At 48.2% G+C, this 20,340-nt stretch overlaps 1 protein-coding gene across 1 annotated transcript; it reads left to right on the forward strand.

Annotated features, from left to right (window-relative positions):
• Positions 1-1,150: 1,150 nt before the first annotated feature.
• Positions 1,151-19,490, forward strand: LOC135533799 (lysosomal cholesterol signaling protein-like; the record flags this gene model as incomplete). The annotated part of the gene is made up of 15 exons (XM_064961026.1): positions 1,151-1,325; positions 2,981-3,027; positions 4,267-4,361; positions 4,686-4,741; positions 5,883-5,966; positions 11,098-11,218; positions 11,774-11,858; positions 11,994-12,084; positions 14,000-14,213; positions 14,383-14,460; positions 14,656-14,771; positions 15,175-15,270; positions 15,349-15,413; positions 17,937-18,074; positions 19,423-19,490. Coding segments are annotated over 15 exons (1,513 nt in total), but the record flags the coding sequence as incomplete, so codon positions are not given.
• Positions 19,491-20,340: the final 850 nt, after the last annotated feature.

The following is a 20,340-nucleotide window of genomic DNA, read 5'->3' on the forward strand; positions in this document are numbered from 1 at the left end:
TACTGTACTGTCCTAGTGGTGTGGTACTGTCCTAGTGGTCCTGTCACTGTCCTAGTGGTGTGTACTGTACTGTCTGTCCTAGTGGTGTGGTACTGTCCTAATGGTACTGTACTGTCCTAGTGGTACTGTCCTAGTGGTACTGTACTGTCCTAGTGGTGTGGTACTGTCCTAGTGGTGTGGTACTGTCCTAGTGGTGTGGTACTGTCCTAGTGGTACTGTCCTAATGGTACTGTACTGTCCTAATGGTACTGTACTGTCCTAGTGGTACTGTCCTAGTGGTACTGTCCTGTCCTAGTGGTACTGTCCTGCACTAGTGGTACTGCCCTAGTGGTACTGTCCTAGTGGTACTGTCCTAGTGGCACTGTCCTGTCCTAGTGGTACTGTCCTGCCCTAGTGGTACTGTCCTAGTGGTACTGTCCTGTCCTAGTGGTACTGTCCTGTCCTAGTGGTACTGCCCTAGTGGTACTGCCCTAGTGGTACTGTACTGCCCTAGTGGTACTGTCCTGTCCTAGTGGTACTGTCCTGTCCTAGTGGTACTGCCCTAGTGATACTGCCCTAGTGGTACTGTCCTGTCCTAGTGGTACTGCCCTAGTGATACTGCCCTAGTGGTACTGTCCTGTCCTAGTGGTACTGCCCTAGTGGTACTGTCCTGTCCTAGTGGTACTGCCCTAGTGGTACTGTCCTGTCCTAGTGGTAATGTCCTGTCCTAGTGGTACTGCCCTAGTGGTACTGTCCTGTCCTAGTGGTACTGCCCTAGTGGTACTGTCCTGTCCTAGTGGTAATGTCCTAGTGGTACTGCCCTAGTGGTACTGTCCTGTCCTAGTGGTACTGCCGTAGTGGTACTGTCCTAGTGGTACTGCCGTAGTGGTACTGTCCTAGTGGTACTGTCCTGTCCTAGTGGTACTGCCCTAGTGGTACTGTACTGTTCTAGTGGTACTGTCCTAGTGGTACTGTCCTGTCCTAGTGGTACTGTCCTGTCCTAGTGGTACAGCCCTAGTGGTACTGTACTGTTCTAGTGGTACTGTCCTAGTGGTACTGTCCTGTCCTAGTGGTACTGTCCTGTCCTAGTGGTACAGTCCTAGTGGTACTGTCCTAGTGGTACTGTCCTAGTGTCCTAACACAGTGGTATCTGTCTGTCTCTCCTATGTAGGCTGGTGATGCCTCTCATCTGTAAGGACATGGTCGACCTGCTGGACTCTACAGGTTCCAACAGCAGCAGTCTGAACCACTCCAGCCTGTCCAACTATGCCTTTCTCTACGGGGTGTTCCCCCCTGCTCCCAGCGTAGCCATCTACGCATCACAGTACAACATGGAGCTGGACGTGGTGAGTTGGTACCCCACACACACACACCACAGTACAACATGGAGCTGGACGTGGTGAGTTGGTACCCCTCTCACACACACACACACACACACACACACACACACCACAGTACAACATGGAGCTGGACGTGGTGAGTTGGTACCCCTCTCTCACACACACACACACACACACACACACACACACACACACACACACACACACACACACACACACACCACAGTACAACATGGAGCTGGAAGTGGTGAGTTGGTACCACACACACACACACACACACACACACACACACACACACACACACACACACACACACACACACACACACACACACACACACCACAGTACAACATGGAGCTGGAAGTGGTGAGTTGGTACCACACACACACACACACCACAGTACAACTCTCTGTCTGTCCTCCACACAGGTGACACACAGGGATGGTGACCACAGTACAACATGGAGCTTCCGTGGTGAGTTGCACCCCACACACACACACAGACACACCACAGTACTCATGGTCTGTCCTCGTGGTGAGGTGACCCCACACACACACACATGGTACAACATGGAGCTGTGCGTGGTCTGCCCCCATCATGTCTCTCACTACCTCTCTGTCTGTCCTCCTGTAGGTACAACATGGAGCAGGGATGGTGATCAGTACCACACACACTGTCACACACCCACAGTACAACATGGAGCTGGACGTCTCTACCACACTGTCACACCACTCAACATGGAGCTGGACGTGGGATGGTGACACAGCACACACCTGTCTGCCCCCATCACCCCACCACAGTACAACATCTCTGTCTGTCACAGTACCATGTAGGATGTGGTCAGGGATGGTGATCAGCACGTACAACTGGCTGGACCCCCATCATGTCTCACTCTACCACCACTGTCATGGAGCTCCTGTAGGTATTACATTATCAATTCGTATTTGATTTCTTAGCTAATAGCCACCTGTCTGCCCCCATCATGTCTCTCTCTACTCTCTGTCTGTCCTCCTGTAGGTGACGTCAGGGATGGTGATCAGCACGTTCCTGTCTGCCCCCATCATGTCTCTCTCTACCTCTCTGTCTGTCCTCCTGTAGGTGACGTCAGGGATGGTGATCAGCACGTTCCTGTCTGCCCCCATCATGTCTCTCTCTACCTCTCTGTCTGTCCTCCTGTAGGTGACGTCAGGGATGGTGATCAGCACGTTCCTGTCTGCCCCCATCATGTCTCTCTCTACCTCTCTGTCTGTCCTCCTGTAGGTGACGTCAGGGATGGTGATCAGCACGTGCCTGTCTGCCCCCATCATGTCTCTCTCTACCTCTCTGTCTGTCCTCCTGTAGGTGACGTCAGGGATGGTGATCAGCACGTGCCTGTCTGCCCCCATCATGTCTCTCTCTACCTCTCTGTCTGTCCTCCTGTAGGTGACGTCAGGGATGGTGATCAGCACGTTCCTGTCTGCCCCCATCATGTCTCTCTCTACCTCTCTGTCTGTCCTCCTGTAGGTGACCCCAGGGATGGTGATCAGCAGCTGTCAGCCCCCATCATGTCTCTCTCTACCTCTCTGTCTGTCCTCCTGTAGGTGACGTCAGGGATGGTGATCAGCACGTTCCTGTCTGCCCCCATCATGTCTCTCTGTACCTCTCTGTCTGTCCTCCTGTAGGTGGCGTCAGGGATGGTGATCAGCATGTGCCTGTCTGCCCCCATCATGTAAACTCTAAAACCTCTCTGTCTGACCTCCACATACAGACGTTTCAGGGACAATGAAAGACGTTCAAATGTCTGCCCCCATCATGTCTCTCTCTACCTCTCTGTCTGTCCTCCTGTAGGTGACACAGGGATGGTAAATAAGCACGATATGCCTGTCTGCCCCCATCATGTCTCTCTCTCCTCACTGTCTGTCCTCCTGTAGGCAACGTCAGGGATGGTGATCTGATGGCACACGTTCCTGTCTGCCCCCATCATGTCTCTCTCTACCTCTCTGTCTGTCCTCCTGTAGGTGACGTCAGGGATGGTGATCAGCACGTGCCTGTCTGCCCCCATCATGTCTCTCTCTACCTCTCTGTCTGTCCTCCTGTAGGTGGCGTCAGGGATAGTGATCAGCACGTGCCTGTCTGCCCCCATCATGTCTCTCTCTACCTCTCTGTCTGTCCTCCTGTAGGTGACGTCAGGGATGGTGATCAGCACGTGCCTGTCTGCCCCCATCATGTCTCTCTCTACCTCTCTGTCTGTCCTCCTGTCAGGGATGGGATCAGCACGTTCAGGGATGCCCCCATCATGTCTCTCTCTCTCTCTGTCTGTCCTCCTGTAGGAGACGTCAGGGATGGTGTTCAGCACAGCATCATGTCTCTCTCTACTCTCCTGTCTGCCCCCATCATGTCTCTCTCTACCTCTGTCTGTCCTCCTGTAGGTGACGTCAGGGATGGTGATCAGCACGTTCTCCTGTCTGCCCCCATCATGTCTCTCTCTACCTCTCTGTCTGTCCTCCTGTAGGTCGTCAGGGATGGTGATCTCTGTTTCTGTCTGCCCCCATCATGTCTCTCTCTACCTCTCTGTCTGTCTCCTGTAGGTGACGTCAGGGATGGTGATCAGCACTGCCTGTCTGCCCCCATCATGTCTCTCTCTACCTCTCTGTCTGTCCTCCTGTAGGTGACGTCAGGGGGATGGTGATCAGCACGAATGCCTGTCTGCCCCCATCATGTCTCTCTCTACCTCTCTGTCTGTCCTCCTGTAGGTTCGTCAGGGATTTCAGCACGTTCCTGTCTGCCCCCATCATGTCTCTCTCTCTCTCTCTGTCTGTCCTCCTGTAGGTTCGTCAGGGATGGTGATCAGCACTGTTCCTGTCTGCCCCCATCATGTCTCTCTCTACCTCTCTGTCTGTCCTCCTGTAGGTCTCGTCTGATGGTGATCAGCACGTTCCTGTCTGCCCCCATCATGTCTCTCTGTCAGCCTCTCTGACCATCCCCTGATGAACCCCAAGCCACTGGTCTCTGAGCTGCAGAATGTCAGCTTCAACATCAACATCGTCAGCCTCTCTCGCACTGGTGAGGGTTCTCTCTATTTATGTTCTTGTCTCTCTCTCTCTCTGTCTCTCTCTCTCTCTGTCTCTCTCTGTTTCTGTCTGTCTCTCTCTCTGTTTCTCTCTCTCTCTCTCTCTCTCTCTCTCTCTCTCTCTCTGTTTCTCTCTCTCTCTCTCTCTCTCTGTTTCTCTCTCTCTCTCTCTCTGTTTCTCTCTCTCTCTCTGTTTCTCTCTCTCTCTCTGTTTCTCTCTCGCTCTCTGTTTCTCTCTCTGTTTCTCTCGCTCTCTCTCGCTGTCTCTCTCGCTGTCTCTGTCTCTCTGTCTGTCTTTCTCTCTATTTCTCTCTTAGATGAAAGGCCAATGAAGAAGGCAGACTTTGATCCTGGTTTCAATATCTTAGTTGTGGTCCTGTCTGACTTTAGCTGATTGAAGCAAGGGGTTGATCAGGGCTTACTGTATCCATGGTGTTGATCAGGGCTTACTGTATCCATGGTGATGATCAGGGCTTACTGTATCCATGGTGTTGATCAGGGCTTACTGTATCCATGGTGTTGATCAGGGCTTACTGTATCCATGGTGTTGATCAGGGCTTACTGTATCCATGGTGTTGATCAGGGATTGCTGTATCCATGGTGTTGATCAGGGATTGCTGTATCCTTGGTGTTGATCAGGGATTGCTGTATCCTTGGTGTTGATCAGGGCTTACTGTATCCATGGTGTTGATCAGGGCTTACTGTATCCATGGTGTTGATCAGGGCTTACTGTATCCATGGTGTTGATCAGGGCTTACTGACTCCATGGTGTTGATCAGGGATTGCTGTATCCATGGTGTTGATCAAGGATTGCTGTATCCATGGTGTTGATCAGGGCTTACTGTATCCTTGGTGTTGATCAGGGCTTACTGTATCCATGGTGTTGATCAGGGCTTACTGATCCATGGTGTTGATCAGGGCTTACTGTATCCTTGGTGTTGATCAGGGCTTACTGACTCCATGGTGTTGATCAGGGCTTACTGACTCCATGGTGTTGATCAGGGCTTACTGACTCCATGGTGTTGATCAGGGATTACTGACTCCATGGTGTTGATCAGGGCTTACTGTATCCATGGTGTTGATCAGGGCTTACTGTATCCGTGGGTTGATCAGGGCTTACTGACTCCGTGGTGTTGATCAGGGCTTGCTGTATCCTTGGTGTTGATCAGGGCTTGCTGTATCCATGGTGTAGAATGCAGCTTTAATGATAGAGGATTCATACCAATGGCTTTTTAAAATTCTAATCTACTCTGCAAAGACTTTTGACAACTTTTTTTTTTTTACCTTTATTTAACCAGGCAAGTCAGTTAAGAACAAATTCTTATTTTCAATGACGGCCTAGGAACAGTGGAACGACAGATTTGTACCTTGTCAGCTCGGGGGTTTGAACTAGCAACCTTCCGGTTACTAGTCCAACGCTCTAACCACTAGGCTACCCTGCCGACCCACTTGAGTGGGTTCCTGCTGTATTTAAACACTGGATACACTGAAACACATCGTGTTTGTGTTTGTAGGTGTGGACCATCGCTGTCATTCTCCTCAGTAAGAAGTTCAAGAGGCTCCCACACATGTTTTCTATGAATCTCTTCCTGGCACAGGTTATTACATATATATCCTTCATATACAGTACATTCTAAAGGGTTATTACATATATATCCTTCATATACAGTACATTCTAAAGGGTTATTACATATATGTCCTTCATATACAGTACATTCTAAAGGGTTATTACATATATATCCTCCATATACAGTACATTCTGAAGGGTTATTACATATATATCCTTCATATACAGTGCATTCTAAAGGGTTATTACATATATATCCTTCATATACAGTACATTCTAAAGGGTTATTACATATGTCCTTCATATACAGTACATTCTAAAGGGTTATTACATATATATCCTTCATATACAGTACATTCTAAAGGGTTATTACATATGTCCTTCATATACAGTACATTCTGAAGGGTTATTACATATATATCCTTCATATACAGTGCATTCTAAAGGGTTATTACATATATATCCTCCATATACAGGACATTCTAAAGGGTTATTACATATATATCCTTCATATACAGGACATTCTAAAGGGTTATTACATATATGTCCTTCATATACAGTACATTCTAAAGGGTTATTACATATGTCCTTCATATACAGTACATTCTAAAGGGTTATTACATGTATCCTTCATATACAGGACATTCTGAATGTATTCAGACCCCTTGACTTGTTCCACATTTTGTAATGTTACAACCTTATTCTAAAATGGATGAAAAATGTTTTTGCCTCATCAGTCTACACACAATACCCCATAATGACATCACAATAACCCATAATGACATCACAATACCCCATAATGACAAAGCAAAAACTGTAAAAAAAAAAAAATATTTAAAAAATGATGTTTTTAGAAAAAACTCAAACGGAAATATCACATTTCCATAAGTATTCAGACTCTTTATTCAGTTCTTTGTTGAAGCACCTTTGGCAGCGATTACAGCCTTGAGTCTTCTGGGGATGACGCTACAAACGTGGCACACCTGTATTTGGAGAGTTTCTCCCATTCTTCTCTGCAGATCCTCTCAAGCTCTGTCAGGTTGGATGGGGAGCATCGCACCACAGCTATTTTCAGGATTCCCCAGAGATGTTAGATTCAAGTCCGGGCTCTGGCTGGGCTACTCAAGGACATCTCAGAGACTTGTCCCGAAGCCACTCCTGCATTGTCTTGTCTGTGTGCTTAGGGTCGTTGTCCTGTTGGAAGGTGAACCTTCGCCCCCAGTCTGAGGTCCTGAGCGCTCTGGAGCAGGTTTCCATCATGAATCTCTCTGTGCTTTGTGCCGTTCATCTTTCCTTCGATCCTGACTAGTCTCTCAGCCGCTGCCACTGAAAAACATCCCCACAGCCTGATGCTACCACCATCACGCTTCACCGTAGAGATGGTGCCAGGTTTCCTCCAGACATGATGCTACCACCACCACGCTTCACCGTAGAGATGGTACCAGGTTTCCTCCAGACATGATGCTACCACCACCACGCTTCACCGTAGAGATGGTACCAGGTTTCCTCCAGACATGATGCTACCACCACCACGCTTCACCGTATGGTGCCAGGTTTCCTCCAGACATGATGCTACCACCACCACGCTTCACCGTAGAGATGGTACCAGGTTTCCTCCAGACATGATGCTACCACCACCACGCTTCACCGTATGGTGCCAGGTTTCCTCCAGACATGATGCTACCACCACCACGCTTCACCGTAGAGATGGTGCCAGGTTTCCTCCAGACATGATGCTACCACCACCACGCTTCACCGTAGGGATGATGCCAGGTTTCCTCCAGATGTGCTGCTACCACCACCACGCTTCACCGTAGGGATGGTGCCAGGTTTCCTCCAGACATGATGCTACCACCACCATGCTTCACCGTATGGTGCCAGGTTTCCTCCAGACGTGATGTACCACCACCACGCTTCACCGTAGGGATGGTGCCAGGTTTCCTCCAGACATGATGCTACCACCATCATGCTTCACCGTAGGGATGGTGCCAGGTTTCCTCCAGACATGTTGCTACCACCACCACTCTTCACCGTAGGGATGGTGCCAGGTTTCCTCCAGATGTGCTGCTACCACCACCACGCTTCACCGTAGGGATGGTGCCAGGTTTCCTCCAGACATGTTGCTACCACCACCACTCTTCACCGTAGGGATGGTGCCAGGTTTCCTCCAGATGTGCTGCTACCACCACCACGCTTCACCGTAGGGATGGTGCCAGGTTTCCTCCAGACATGTTGCTACCACCACCACTCTTCACCGTAGGGATGGTGCCAGGTTTCCTCCAGACATGATGCTACCACCACCACGCTTCACCGTATGGTGCCAGGTTTCCTCAGGCGTGATGTACCACCACGCTTCACCGTAGGGATGGTGCCAGTTTTCGTCCAGACATGATGCTACCACCACCACGCTTCACCGTAGGGATGGTGCCAGGTTTCCTCCAGACATGATGCTACCACCACCATGCTTCACCGTATGGTGCCAGGTTTCCTCCAGACGTGATGTACCACCACCACGCTTCACCGTAGGGATGGTGCCAGGTTTCCTCCAGACATGATGCTACCACCATCATGCTTCACCGTAGGGATGGTGCCAGGTTTCCTCCAGACATGATGCTACCACCACCACTCTTCACCGTAGGGATGGTGCCAGGTTTCCTCCAGATGTGCTGCTACCACCACCACGCTTCACCGTAGGGATGGTGCCAGTTTTCGTCCAGACATGATGCTACCACCACCACTCTTCACCGTAGGGATGGTGCCAGGTTTCCTCCAGATGTGCTGCTACCACCACCACGCTTCACCGTAGGGATGGTGCCAGGTTTCCTCCAGACATGATGCTACCACCACCACGCTTCACCGTATGGTGCCAGGTTTCCTCCAGATGTGATGCTACCACCACCACGCTTCACCGTAGGGATGGTGCCAGGTTTCCTCCAGATGTGATGCTTGACATTCAGGCCAAAGTGTTCAGTCTGGTTTCATCAGACCAGAGAATCTTGTTTCTCATGGTCTGAGAATCTTTATGTGCCTTTTACTGAGAGGTGGCTTCCGTCTGGCCACTCTACCATAAAGGCCTGATTTGGTGGAGTGTTGCAGAGATGGTTGTCCTTCTGGAAGGTTCTCCCACCTCCACAGAGGAACTCTGGAGCTCTGTCATAGTGACCTTCGGGTTCTTGGTCACCTCCCTGACCAAGGCCCTTCTCCCCCGATTGCTTAGTTTGACTGAGCAGCCAGCTCTAGGAAGAGTCTTGGTGGTTCCAAACTTGTTCCATTTAAGAATGATGGAGGCCACTGTGTTCTTGGGGACCTTTAATGCTGCAGACATGTTTTGGTACCCTTCCCCAGATCTGTGCCTCCACACAATCCTGTCTCAGAGCTCCACGGTCAAGTCCTTCGACCTCATGGCTTGGTTTTTGCTTTGACATGCACTGTCAACAGTGGGACCTTATAGACAGGTGTGTGCCTTTCCAAATCATGTCCAATCAACTGAATTTACCACAGGTGGACTCCAATCAAGTTGTAGAAACATCTCAAAGATGATCAATGGAAACAGGATGCACCAGAGCTCAATTTCAAGTCTCATAGCAAAAGGTCTGAATACTTATGTAAATAAGATATTTCAGTTTATTTGTAATCAAATTTGCAAACATTTCTAAAAACCTGTTGTTCGCTTTGTCATTATGGGCTATTGTGTGTCGATATATTAGGAGAAAATTGAATTTAATGCATTTTAGATTTAAGTCTAACTTAACAAAATGTGGAAAAGGTTAAGGGGTCTGAATACTTTACGAAGGCACTGCACATAATGTTTTCTATATTCTATACAGTTGAAGTCGGAAGTTTACATACACTCAGGTTGGAGTCATTAAAACTTGTTTTTCAACCACAAATTTCTTGTTAACAAACTATAGTTTTGGCAAGTCGGTTAGGACATCTACTTTGTGCATGACACAAGTAATTTTTCCAACAATTGTTTACAGACAGATTATTTCACTTATAATTCACTGTATCACAATTCCAGTGGGTCAGAAGTTTACATACACTAAGTTAACTGTACCTTTAAACAGCTTGGAACATTCCAGAAAATTGTCATGGCTTTAGAAGCTTCTGATAGGCTAATTTACATCATTTGAGTCAATTGAAGGTGTACCTGTGGAAGTATTTCAAGGCCTACCTTCAAACTCAGTGTCTCTTTGCTTGACATAATGGGAAAATCAAAAACAAAATTAGCCAAGACCTCAGAAAAACAATTGTAGACCTCCACAACTCTGGTTCATCCTTGGGAGCATTTTCCAAACACCTGAAGGTACCACGTTCAGGAAACAAGTACAAAGGTATCTATATCCACAGTAAAACGAGTCCTATATCGACATAACCTGAAAGGCCGCTCAGCAAGGAAGAATCCACTGCTCCAAAACGGTCATAAAAAAGCCAGACTACGGTTTGAAACTGCACATGGGGACAAAGATCATACTTTTTGGAGAGATGTCCTCTGGTCTGATGAAACAACAATGGAACTGTTTGGCCATAATGACCATTATGTTTGGAGGAAAAAGGGGAGGCTTGCAAGCTGAAGAACACCATCCCAACCGTGAAGCACGGGGGTGGCAGCATCATGTTGTGGGGGTGCTTTGCTGCAGGAGGGACTGGTGCACTTCACAAAATAGATGTCATCACGAGGTAAAAGATTATGTGGATATATTGAAGCAATATCTCAAGACATCAGTCAGGAAGTTAAAGCTTGGTCGCAAATTGGTCTTTCAAATGGACAATGACCCCAAGCGTACTTCCAAAGTTGTGGCAAAATGGCTTCAGGACAACAAAGTCAAGGTATTGGAGTGGCCATTACAAAGCCCTGACCTCAATCCTACCCGAAACATTTGATGCAAGTTAAACAATTTAAATGCAATGCTACCAAATAATAATTGAGTGTATGTAAACTTCTGACCCACTGGGGATGTGAAAGAAATAAAAGCTGAAATAAATAATTCTCTCTACTATTATTCTGACATTTCATATTCTTAAAATGAAGTGGTGATCCTAAATTTTTACGAGGATTAAATGTCAGGAATTGTGAAACTGAGTTTTTAAATGTATGTAAACTTCCGATTTCAACTGTACACAAGTGATATATAGTAATGTGTCTCTCCTTGTCCCTGTAGTTCCTAGTGTGTGTCGGTATGATCCTGTGGAACTTCGTAGTGAAGCAGGAGGACATCTTGGGACAGGTGTTGACATTCACACTGCTCTATGGGTCACTCTACAGCACATATGTCTGGACTGGTATGTACCATGTGTCTGGACTGGTGTCTGGACTGGTATGTACCATGTGCGTGTCTGGACTGGTATGTACCGTGTGTGTGTCTGGACTGGTATGTACTGTGTGTGTGTGTGTGTCTGGACTGGTATGTACTGTGTGTGTCTGGACTGGTATGTACTGTGTGTGTGTGTGTGTGTGTCTGGACTGGTATGTACTGTGTGTGTGCGTGTCTGGACTGGTATGTACTGTGTGTGTGCGTGTCTGGACTGGTATGTACTGTGTGTGTGCGTGTCTGGACTGGTATGTACTGTGTGTGTGCGTGTCTGGACTGGTATGTACCGCGCGTGTGCGTGTCTGGACTGGTATGTACCGCGCGTGTGCGTGTCTGGACTGGTATGTACCGCGCGTGTGCGTGTCTGGACTGGTATGTACCGCGTGTGTGCGTGTCTGGACTGGTATGTACCGTGTGTGTGTGTGTGTGTGTCTGGACCGGTATGTACCGCGCGCGTCTGGACTGGATATGCTGTACTGTATCTGTGGAATAACCCTGAGTTGGTTCTGTCTGGGTCTGACTATAGGTCTCATTCCTCTCTGTTTGGTTCTGACCAAGAAGGACAATTTGCTGAGGATTCCACCTTGGGTCTTCATGGTCTTTGGCTGGGGGTACGTCGTGTGTGTGTGTGTGTGTGTGTGTGTGTGTGTGTGTGTGTGTGTGTGTGTGTGTGTGTGTGTGTGAAACAGTGTATTGTATGTTTGTGTTCCTCAAACTTAACCTTACAGCGTTGTTCTCTTCCACAGCATACCGTTCCTCATCCTTGGAGGTCTGCTCCTGGCAGGTGAGAGGAGGCCTGATACTATAGACTCTGCCTTCCTCTATGGCAGGGCTCAGGTGAGAGGATGCCTGATACTATAGACTCTGCCTTCCTCTATGGCAGGGCTCAGGTGAGAGGATGCCTGATACTATAGACTCTGCCTTCCTCTATGGCAGGGCTCAGGTGAGAGGATGCCTGATACTATAGACTCTGCCTTCCTCTATGGCAGGGCTCAGGTGAGAGGATGCCTGATACTATAGACTCTGCCTTCCTCTATGGCAGGGCTCAGGTGAGAGGATGCCTGATACTATAGACTCTGCCTTCCTCTATGGCAGGGCTCAGGTGAGAGGATGCCTGATACTATAGACTCTGCCTTCCTCTATGGCAGGGCTCAGGTGAGAGGATGCCCGATACTATGGACTCTGCCTTCCTCTATGGCAGGGGCTCAGGTGAGAGGATGCCTGATACTATAGACTCTGCCTTCCTCTATGGCAGGGCTCAGGTGAGAGGATGCCCGATACTATAGACTCTGCCTTCCTCTATGGCAGGGCTCAGGTGAGAGGATGCCCGATACTATAGACTCTGCCTTCCTCTATGGCAGGGCTCAGGTGAGAGGATGCCCGATACTATAGACTCTGCCTTCCTCTATGGCAGGGCTCAGGTGAGAGGATGCCCGATACTATAGACTCTGCCTTCCTCTATGACAGGGCTCAGGTGAGAGGATGCCCGATACTATAGACTCTGCCTTCTTCTATGGCAGGGCTCAGGTGAGAGGATGCCTGATACTATAGACTCTGCCTTCCTCTATGGCAGGGCTCAGGTGAGAGGATGCCTGATACTATAGACTCTGCCTTCCTCTATGGCAGGGCTCAGGTGAGAGGATGCCCGATACTATAGACTCTGCCTTCCTCTATGGCAGGGCTCAGGTGAGAGGAGGCCTGATACTATAGACTCTGCCTTCCTCTATGGCAGGGCTCAGGTGAGAGGAGGCCTGATACTATAGACTCTGCCTTCCTCTATGGCAGGGCTCAGGAAAGGGGCCACCTGTGATTTTTGTTTACTGGAATACAGATCCACTGTATAGTTCTCCCTGAGTTGACTACACTTTACAGATCACATAGATCTGGAGCCAGTTCTAAAGGTTTTACACATCACATAGATCTGGAGCCAGTCCTAAAGGTTTGACACTTTACAGATCACATAGATCTGGAGCCAGTTCTAAAGGTTTGACACTTTACACATCACATAGATCTGGAGCCAGTTCTAAAGGTTTTACACTTTACATAGATCTGGAGCCAGTCCTAAAGGTTTTACACATCACATAGATCTGGAGCCAGTCCTAAAGGTTTTACACTTTACATAGATCTGGAGCCAGTCCTAAAGGTTTTACACTTTACAGATCACATAGATCTGGAGCCAGTCCTAAAGGTTTGACACATCACATAGATCTGGAGCCAGTCCTAAAGGTTTTACACATCACATAGATCTGGAGCCAGTTCTAAAGGTTTGACACTTTACACATCACATAGATCTGGAGCCAGTTCTAAAGGTTTGACACTTTACACATCACATAGATCTGGAGCCAGTCCTAAAGGTTTGACACATCACATAGATCTGGAGCCAGTCCTAAAGGTTTTACACATCACATAGATCTGGAGCCAGTTCTAAAGGTTTGACACTTTACACATCACATAGATCTGGAGCCAGTTCTAAAGGTTTGACACTTTACACATCACATAGATCTGGAGCCAGTTCTAAAGGTTTTACACATCACATAGATCTGGAGCCAGTTCTAAAGGTTTGACACTTTACACATCACATAGATCTGGAGCCAGTCCTAAAGGTTTGACACTTTACACATCACATAGATCTGGAGCCAGTCCTAAAGTTTTTACAGATCACATAGATCTGGAGCCAGTCCTAAAGTTTTTACAGATCACATAGATCTGGAGCCAGTCCTAAAGGTTTACCTCTCTCTTTCCCCTCTCTCAGATCATCAGTACTGCAGTAGTAGTCTCCTGCAGCATCTTGGTAGGTGGTTTCTCTCTGATGGGTCTCAGCCAGGGCACCAAGGAGAACCAGAACTACCAAGCCCTGGAGAGAGCCTCCAACACAGGTACTATAGAGGACCTGAGGCCCCCTGGACACCAGGAGGACCAGACCCACTCACTGGAGCCCTCAGCACCAGAGACCAGCAACAACAGTGGTAGGTCACTAGACACATTGTTTTTTCTAGTTCTGTAAACTTGGGTGCATTGGTTTCTGGGGATTTTGTGTTGAACTTCGTATGTAAAACCTTAAATTGCCAACCTAATAAACAGTAGTTTGATTTAACTCAGAACTGTGTCTGTGTGTTGTTGTTGTGTTCCACCCAGACTGTTGTAGCTGTACACAGCCCGTGCCCGACATGATCTACGGCGCCACCAGGAAGGACACTCCCACGTCTCTAACAGGTACAGGAACACAACGTGAATGACTACAGCTCTGTTTGGAGTTGTGTTCTAGGTTTATGGGCTGATACTTCGGGCCGTGCTGACCTGTTGTGTCCACTGTGGCTTGTGTTGACTGTGATGCTGTTGCAAAACGTTTTTGCTACGGTGTGCAGTAATGAATACAACCCTGTTGACTTGTTGTACTGTGCCCTCCAGGCCAGTGTGGGGCGCTGTGTGAAACCCAGCAGCAGCGTAGTCCACCGGTCCAGGATGACAGACAGCTGGTCAGACACGTCCTGTTGTGTCTACTCCTCATAGTTTCCCTGCTGGCTGTGAGTGTTATCTACGGTTCTGTTCTACTCTATTCTGTTCTGCTCTGTTCTACTCTATTCTGTTCTGCTCTGTTCTACTCTATTCTGTTCTATTCTACTCTATTCTGTTCTATTCTAATCTACTCTGTTCTGTTCCACTCTACTCTATTCTGTTCTGCTCTGTTCTATTCTGTTCTATTCTACTCTACCCTGTTCTATTCTGCTCTGCTCTGTTCTGTTCTGTTCTACTCTGTTCAATTCTGTTCTACTGTTCTATTCTTTTATTGCTTGGCCGTGTCGCCTTTCTCTATCTACCCTTGTCCCTGAAGTGTGCACTAGTTCACTCCAATCTCCAACCTCTTCCCTGAATCGGCATTAACTCTGAAGTGTGCGCTTTTCATTCCCCCTCTCGCATGTCTTTCAGAACCTGTCCAGTTGTCTATGGTGGTTGTTCAACCAGGACCCTGGTAGACTGTACCTGGAGCTGCAGTTCTTCTGTGCTGTGGCCAACTATGGACAGGTACGCTCTCGTGTCTATTAGATCATGAGAATACGAAGGGATTTGACCGTTGCTTACTTTACCTCTCATGTTTCTCAGGGCTTCATTTCGTTTGGTATCTTTGGCCTGGACAGGCATCTGATCATTCTGCCATTCAAGAAGAGGTGAGCGAGGAACTAGGTACTTACTTCAGAGAGCATAGTGCATCGTATGTTGTATTGTCCCAACATCAGCACCTCCTGTATGTTGTATTGTCCCAACATCAGCACCTCCTCCTGTATGTTGTATTGTCCCAACATCAGCACCTCCTCCTGTATGTTGTATTGTCCCAACATCAGCAGCACCTCCTGTATGTTGTTGTATTGTCCTCCTGTATGTTGTAACATCAGCAGCACCTCCTCCTGTATGTTGTATTGTCCCAACATCAGCACCTCCTCCTGTATGTTGTATTGTCCCAACATCAGCACCTCCTCCTGTATGTTGTATTGTCCCAACATCAGCACCTCCTCCTGTATGTTGTATGGTCCCAACATCAGCACCTCCTCCTGTATGTTGTATTGTCCCAACATCAGCACCACCTCCTGTATGTTGTATTGTCCCAACATCAGCACCACCTCCTGTATGTTGTATGGTCCCAACATCAGCACCTCCTCCTGTATGTTGTATTGTCCCAACATCAGCAGCCTCCTCCCCTGTATGTTGTATTGTCCCAACATCAGCACCTCCTCCTGTATGTTGTATTGTCCCAACATCAGCACCTCCTCCTGTATGTTGTATGGTCCCAACATCAGCACCTCCTCCTGTATGTTGTATTGTCCCAACATCAGCACCTCCTCCTGTATGTTGTATTGTCCCAACATCAGCACCTCCTCCTGTATGTTGTATTGTCCCAACATCAGCACCTCCTCCTGTATGTTGTATTGTCCCAACATCAGCACCTCCTCCTGTATGTTGTATTGTCCCAACATCAGCACCTCCTCCTGTATGTTGTATTGTCCCAACATCAGCACCTCCTCCTGTATGTTGTATGGTCCCAACATCAGCACCTCCTCCTGTATGTTGTATGGTCCCAACATCAGCACCTCCTCCTGTATGTTGTATTGTCCCAACATCAGCACCTCCTCCTGTATGTTGTATTGTCCCAACATCAGCACCTCCTCCTGTATGTTGTATTGTCCCAACATCAGCACCTCCTCCTGTATGTTGTATTGTCCCAACATCAGCACCTCCTCCTGTATGTTGTATTGTCCCAACATCAGCACCTCCTCCTGTATGTTGTATTGTCCCAACATCAGCACCTCCTCCTGTATGTTGTATGGTCCCAACATCAGCACCTCCTCCTGTATGTTGTATGGTCCCAACATCAGCACCTCCTCCTGTATGTTGTATGGTCCCAACATCAGCACCTCCTCCTGTATGTTGTATGGTCCCAACATCAGCACCTCCTCCTGTATGTTGTATGGTCCCAACATCAGCACCTCCTCCTGTATGTTGTATTGTCCCAACATCAGCACCTCCTCCTGTATGTTGTATGGTCCCAACATCAGCAGCACCTCCTGTATGTTGTATGGTCCCAACATCAGCACCTCCTCCTGTATGTTGTATTGTCCCAACATCAGCACCTCCTCCTGTATGTTGTATTGTCCCAACATCAGCACCTCCTCCTGTATGTTGTATGGTCCCAACATCAGCAGCACCTCCTGTATGTTGTATGGTCCCAACATCAGCACCTCCTCCTGTATGTTGTATGGTCCCAACATCAGCACCTCCTCCTGTATGTTGTATTGTCCCAACATCAGCACCTCCTCCTGTATGTTGTATTGTCCCAACATCAGCACCTCCTCCTGTATGTTGTATGGTCCCAACATCAGCACCTCCTCCTGTATGTTGTATTGTCCCAACATCAGCAGCACCTCCTGTATGTTGTATTGTCCCAACATCAGCACCTCCTCCTGTATGTTGTATGGTCCCTACATCAGCACCTCCTCCTGTATGTTGTATTGTCCCAACATCAGCACCTCCTCCTGTATGTTGTATTGTCCCAACATCAGCACCTCCTCCTGTATGTTGTATTGTCCCAACATCAGCACCTCCTCCTGTATGTTGTATTGTCCCAACATCAGCACCTCCTGTATGTTGTATTGTCCCAACATCAGCACCTCCTCCTGTATGTTGTATGGTCCCAACATCAGCACCTCCTCCTGTATGTTGTATTGTCCCAACATCAGCACCTCCTCCTGTATGTTGTATTGTCCCAACATCAGCAGCACCTCCTATATGTTGTATTGTCCCAACATCAGCACCTCCTCCTGTATGTTGTATGGTCCCAACATCAGCACCTCCTCCTGTATGTTGTATTGTCCCAACATCAGCACCACCTCCTGTATGTTGTATTGTCCCAACATCAGCACCTCCTCCTGTATGTTGTATGGTCCCAACATCAGCACCTCCTCCTGTATGTTGTATTGTCCCAACATCAGCACCTCCTCCTGTATGTTGTATTGTCCCAACATCAGCACCTCCTCCTGTATGTTGTATGGTCCCAACATCAGCACCTCCTCCTGTATGTTGTCCCAAAGTCAGCACAGGGCCTGATCTAAGCCAGACTTGCCTGAGCCAGGTAGTGTGGCTGTAGAAGATGTGGTGTTTCTGCCCTCTAAGGGGCCTGTGTGTGTCCTGTCCCCCAGGTTAGTGAGCCTATGGCAGGGCAGGGAGAGTGAGGAGGAGCCCCCCCCTGTGGTTCCAGAGGAGATCAGGCTGACCTGCACTCAGTTTGTCCGCTATCATAAAGACCAGTGTGTTCAGGACATAGTGTCCATCAGAAGGTAGGCCACAACATAAACATCAATGATCATTTATTTCATTTATTTATCATTTTTTGTAGCATGATTTCACTCCCAGGACACGTCTGATTGGTGCAGAATCAAAGCTCTAGAATCTATATTAAAACCGTTGACTTGGGTCTCCCGAGTGTCACAGCGGTGTAAGACACTCTATCACAGTGCTAGCTGCGTCACTACAGATCCTGGTTCGATCCTAGGCTGTGTTGCAGCCGGCCGCGACCGGGAGACCCATGAGGCGGCACACAATTGGCCCAGCGTCGTTCGGGTTAGGGGAGGGTTTGGTCGGCCCGGGATGTCCATTTCCCATCGTGCTCTAGTGACTCCTGTGGCGGGCCGGGCGCAGTGCACGCGGCCACGGTCGCCAGTTGTACGGTGTTTCCTCCGACACATTGGTGCGACTGGCTTCCGGGTTAAGCGAGCAGTGTGTCAAGAAGCAGCGCGGCAGGGTTGTGTTTCACCTCTCCAGAGTCTGTACGGGAGTCTGTGCAGCGATGGGACAAGACTGTAACTACCAATTTGGATATCAAAAATATGGGAAGAAAAAGTGGGTAAAATTATTTAAAAAAAAATTATAAATACAATTTAAAAAAATAAACGGTTGACTCTTATATGCATGTTACCTACGAGTTGAACTCGTTCTCTACTAACATCCTCTCTATGCATGGCCTGGGATTTTACCCCAGATAATATCTTGCATGTTTCTACCACTAATCCTGTCTTTAGAAATGCATTATTGCATTGTACACTCTGTGGTAGGTTCAGTCCGTTCAGTCTTCTTCGTTGGTAATGCATTATTGTACACTCTGTGAATGGACTGAACCTACCAGTCTTCTTCGCTGGTAATGCATTATTGTACACTCTGTGAATGGACTGAACCTACCAGTCTTCTTCGTTGGTAATGCATTATTGTACACTCTGTGAACGGACTGAACCTACCACAGTCTTCTTCGCTGGTAATGCATTATTGTACACTCTGTGAACGAACTGAACTTACCACAGTCTTCTTCGTTGGTAATGCATTATTGTACACTCTGTGAACGGACTGAACCTACCACAGTCTTCTTCGCTGGTAATGCATTATTGTACACTGAACGGACTGAACCTACCACAGTCTTCTTCGTTGGTAATGCATTATTGTACACTGAACGGACTGAACCTACCACAGTCTTCTTCGTTGGTAATGCATTCTGGTTTTGGAGTGGTACACAATCCTGGTAGCTACTTTTCACCTTCTTGACTTCCTGTTTCTCTTACGGAACTCTCATCCTCACTAGCACTCCTTTTCTCTGTCCGTTGTCCTTTCTCCTCTTCCTTCATATCTCCACCCTAGTGCTTCTGGGGAAAGCCTGAACCCTGGGACAGTGGCTGAATCCTCCCTTTGATACGCAGGTGTGAGGGGAGAGGGTTCAGGAGAGGAGCGCTCCAGGGAGAGACCTGGTCAGGGGACTTATCCTCCATGCCAGGCCCGGACTCAGGTCACTTTCCTGGGCAGTGATCTGGTGGACTGGCTGGTGAGGGTGGGTCTGGCCCGGGACAGGGGGGAAGCCCAGCTCTATGGGGCTCAGCTCCAGCAAGGAGGGATACTGCAACACCTCGCACACCAGTTTGGCTTCAGGGACGACACCCTGCTACACTACCGCTTCACTGAGAGGAGCTGGACGCCACCGATGGAGAGGAACAGCAGAATGCCTCCTGTGGCCATGTAATGTTCCCAGAGAGGGAGGGGGGGGGGGGGGTTACTATTCAGCAGTGTTGTTGTCAAGTCACTAAACCTTGACTCCTACGTCCTAAACCTTGACTCCTACGTCCTAAACCTTGACTCCTAAGTCCTAAACCTTGACTCCTACGTCCTAAACCTTGACTCCTACGTCCTAAACCTTGACTCCTAAGTCCTAAACCTTGACTCCTAAGTCCTAAACCTTGACTCCTAAGTCCTAAACCTTGACTCCTAAGTCGTGGATTAGAATATTACAACACTGCTATTCAGTGAGATGAAACGTTCAGATGGAAATATAATGAGATAGAGCTGACACCATTTAGCGTTCCCATTTCCACAGATCAGACAATCATATCTGTTCTGTGTCATACATTTCTATCTGAACATTTTTGTAACGTTTGCACCCTCCTGAATGAACCCAATAAGAAAGAAAGATGGTGGGCTGAGAGTAGTGCACTATGAAGGGAACAGGGCTCTGGTCAAGAGTAGTGCACTATGAAGGGAACAGGGCTCTGGTCAAGAGTAGTGCAC

The sequence above is a fragment of the Oncorhynchus masou genome, unplaced genomic scaffold (genome assembly GCF_036934945.1).
Source record: "Oncorhynchus masou masou isolate Uvic2021 unplaced genomic scaffold, UVic_Omas_1.1 unplaced_scaffold_2667, whole genome shotgun sequence".
Lineage (NCBI taxonomy): Eukaryota > Metazoa > Chordata > Actinopteri > Salmoniformes > Salmonidae > Oncorhynchus > Oncorhynchus masou.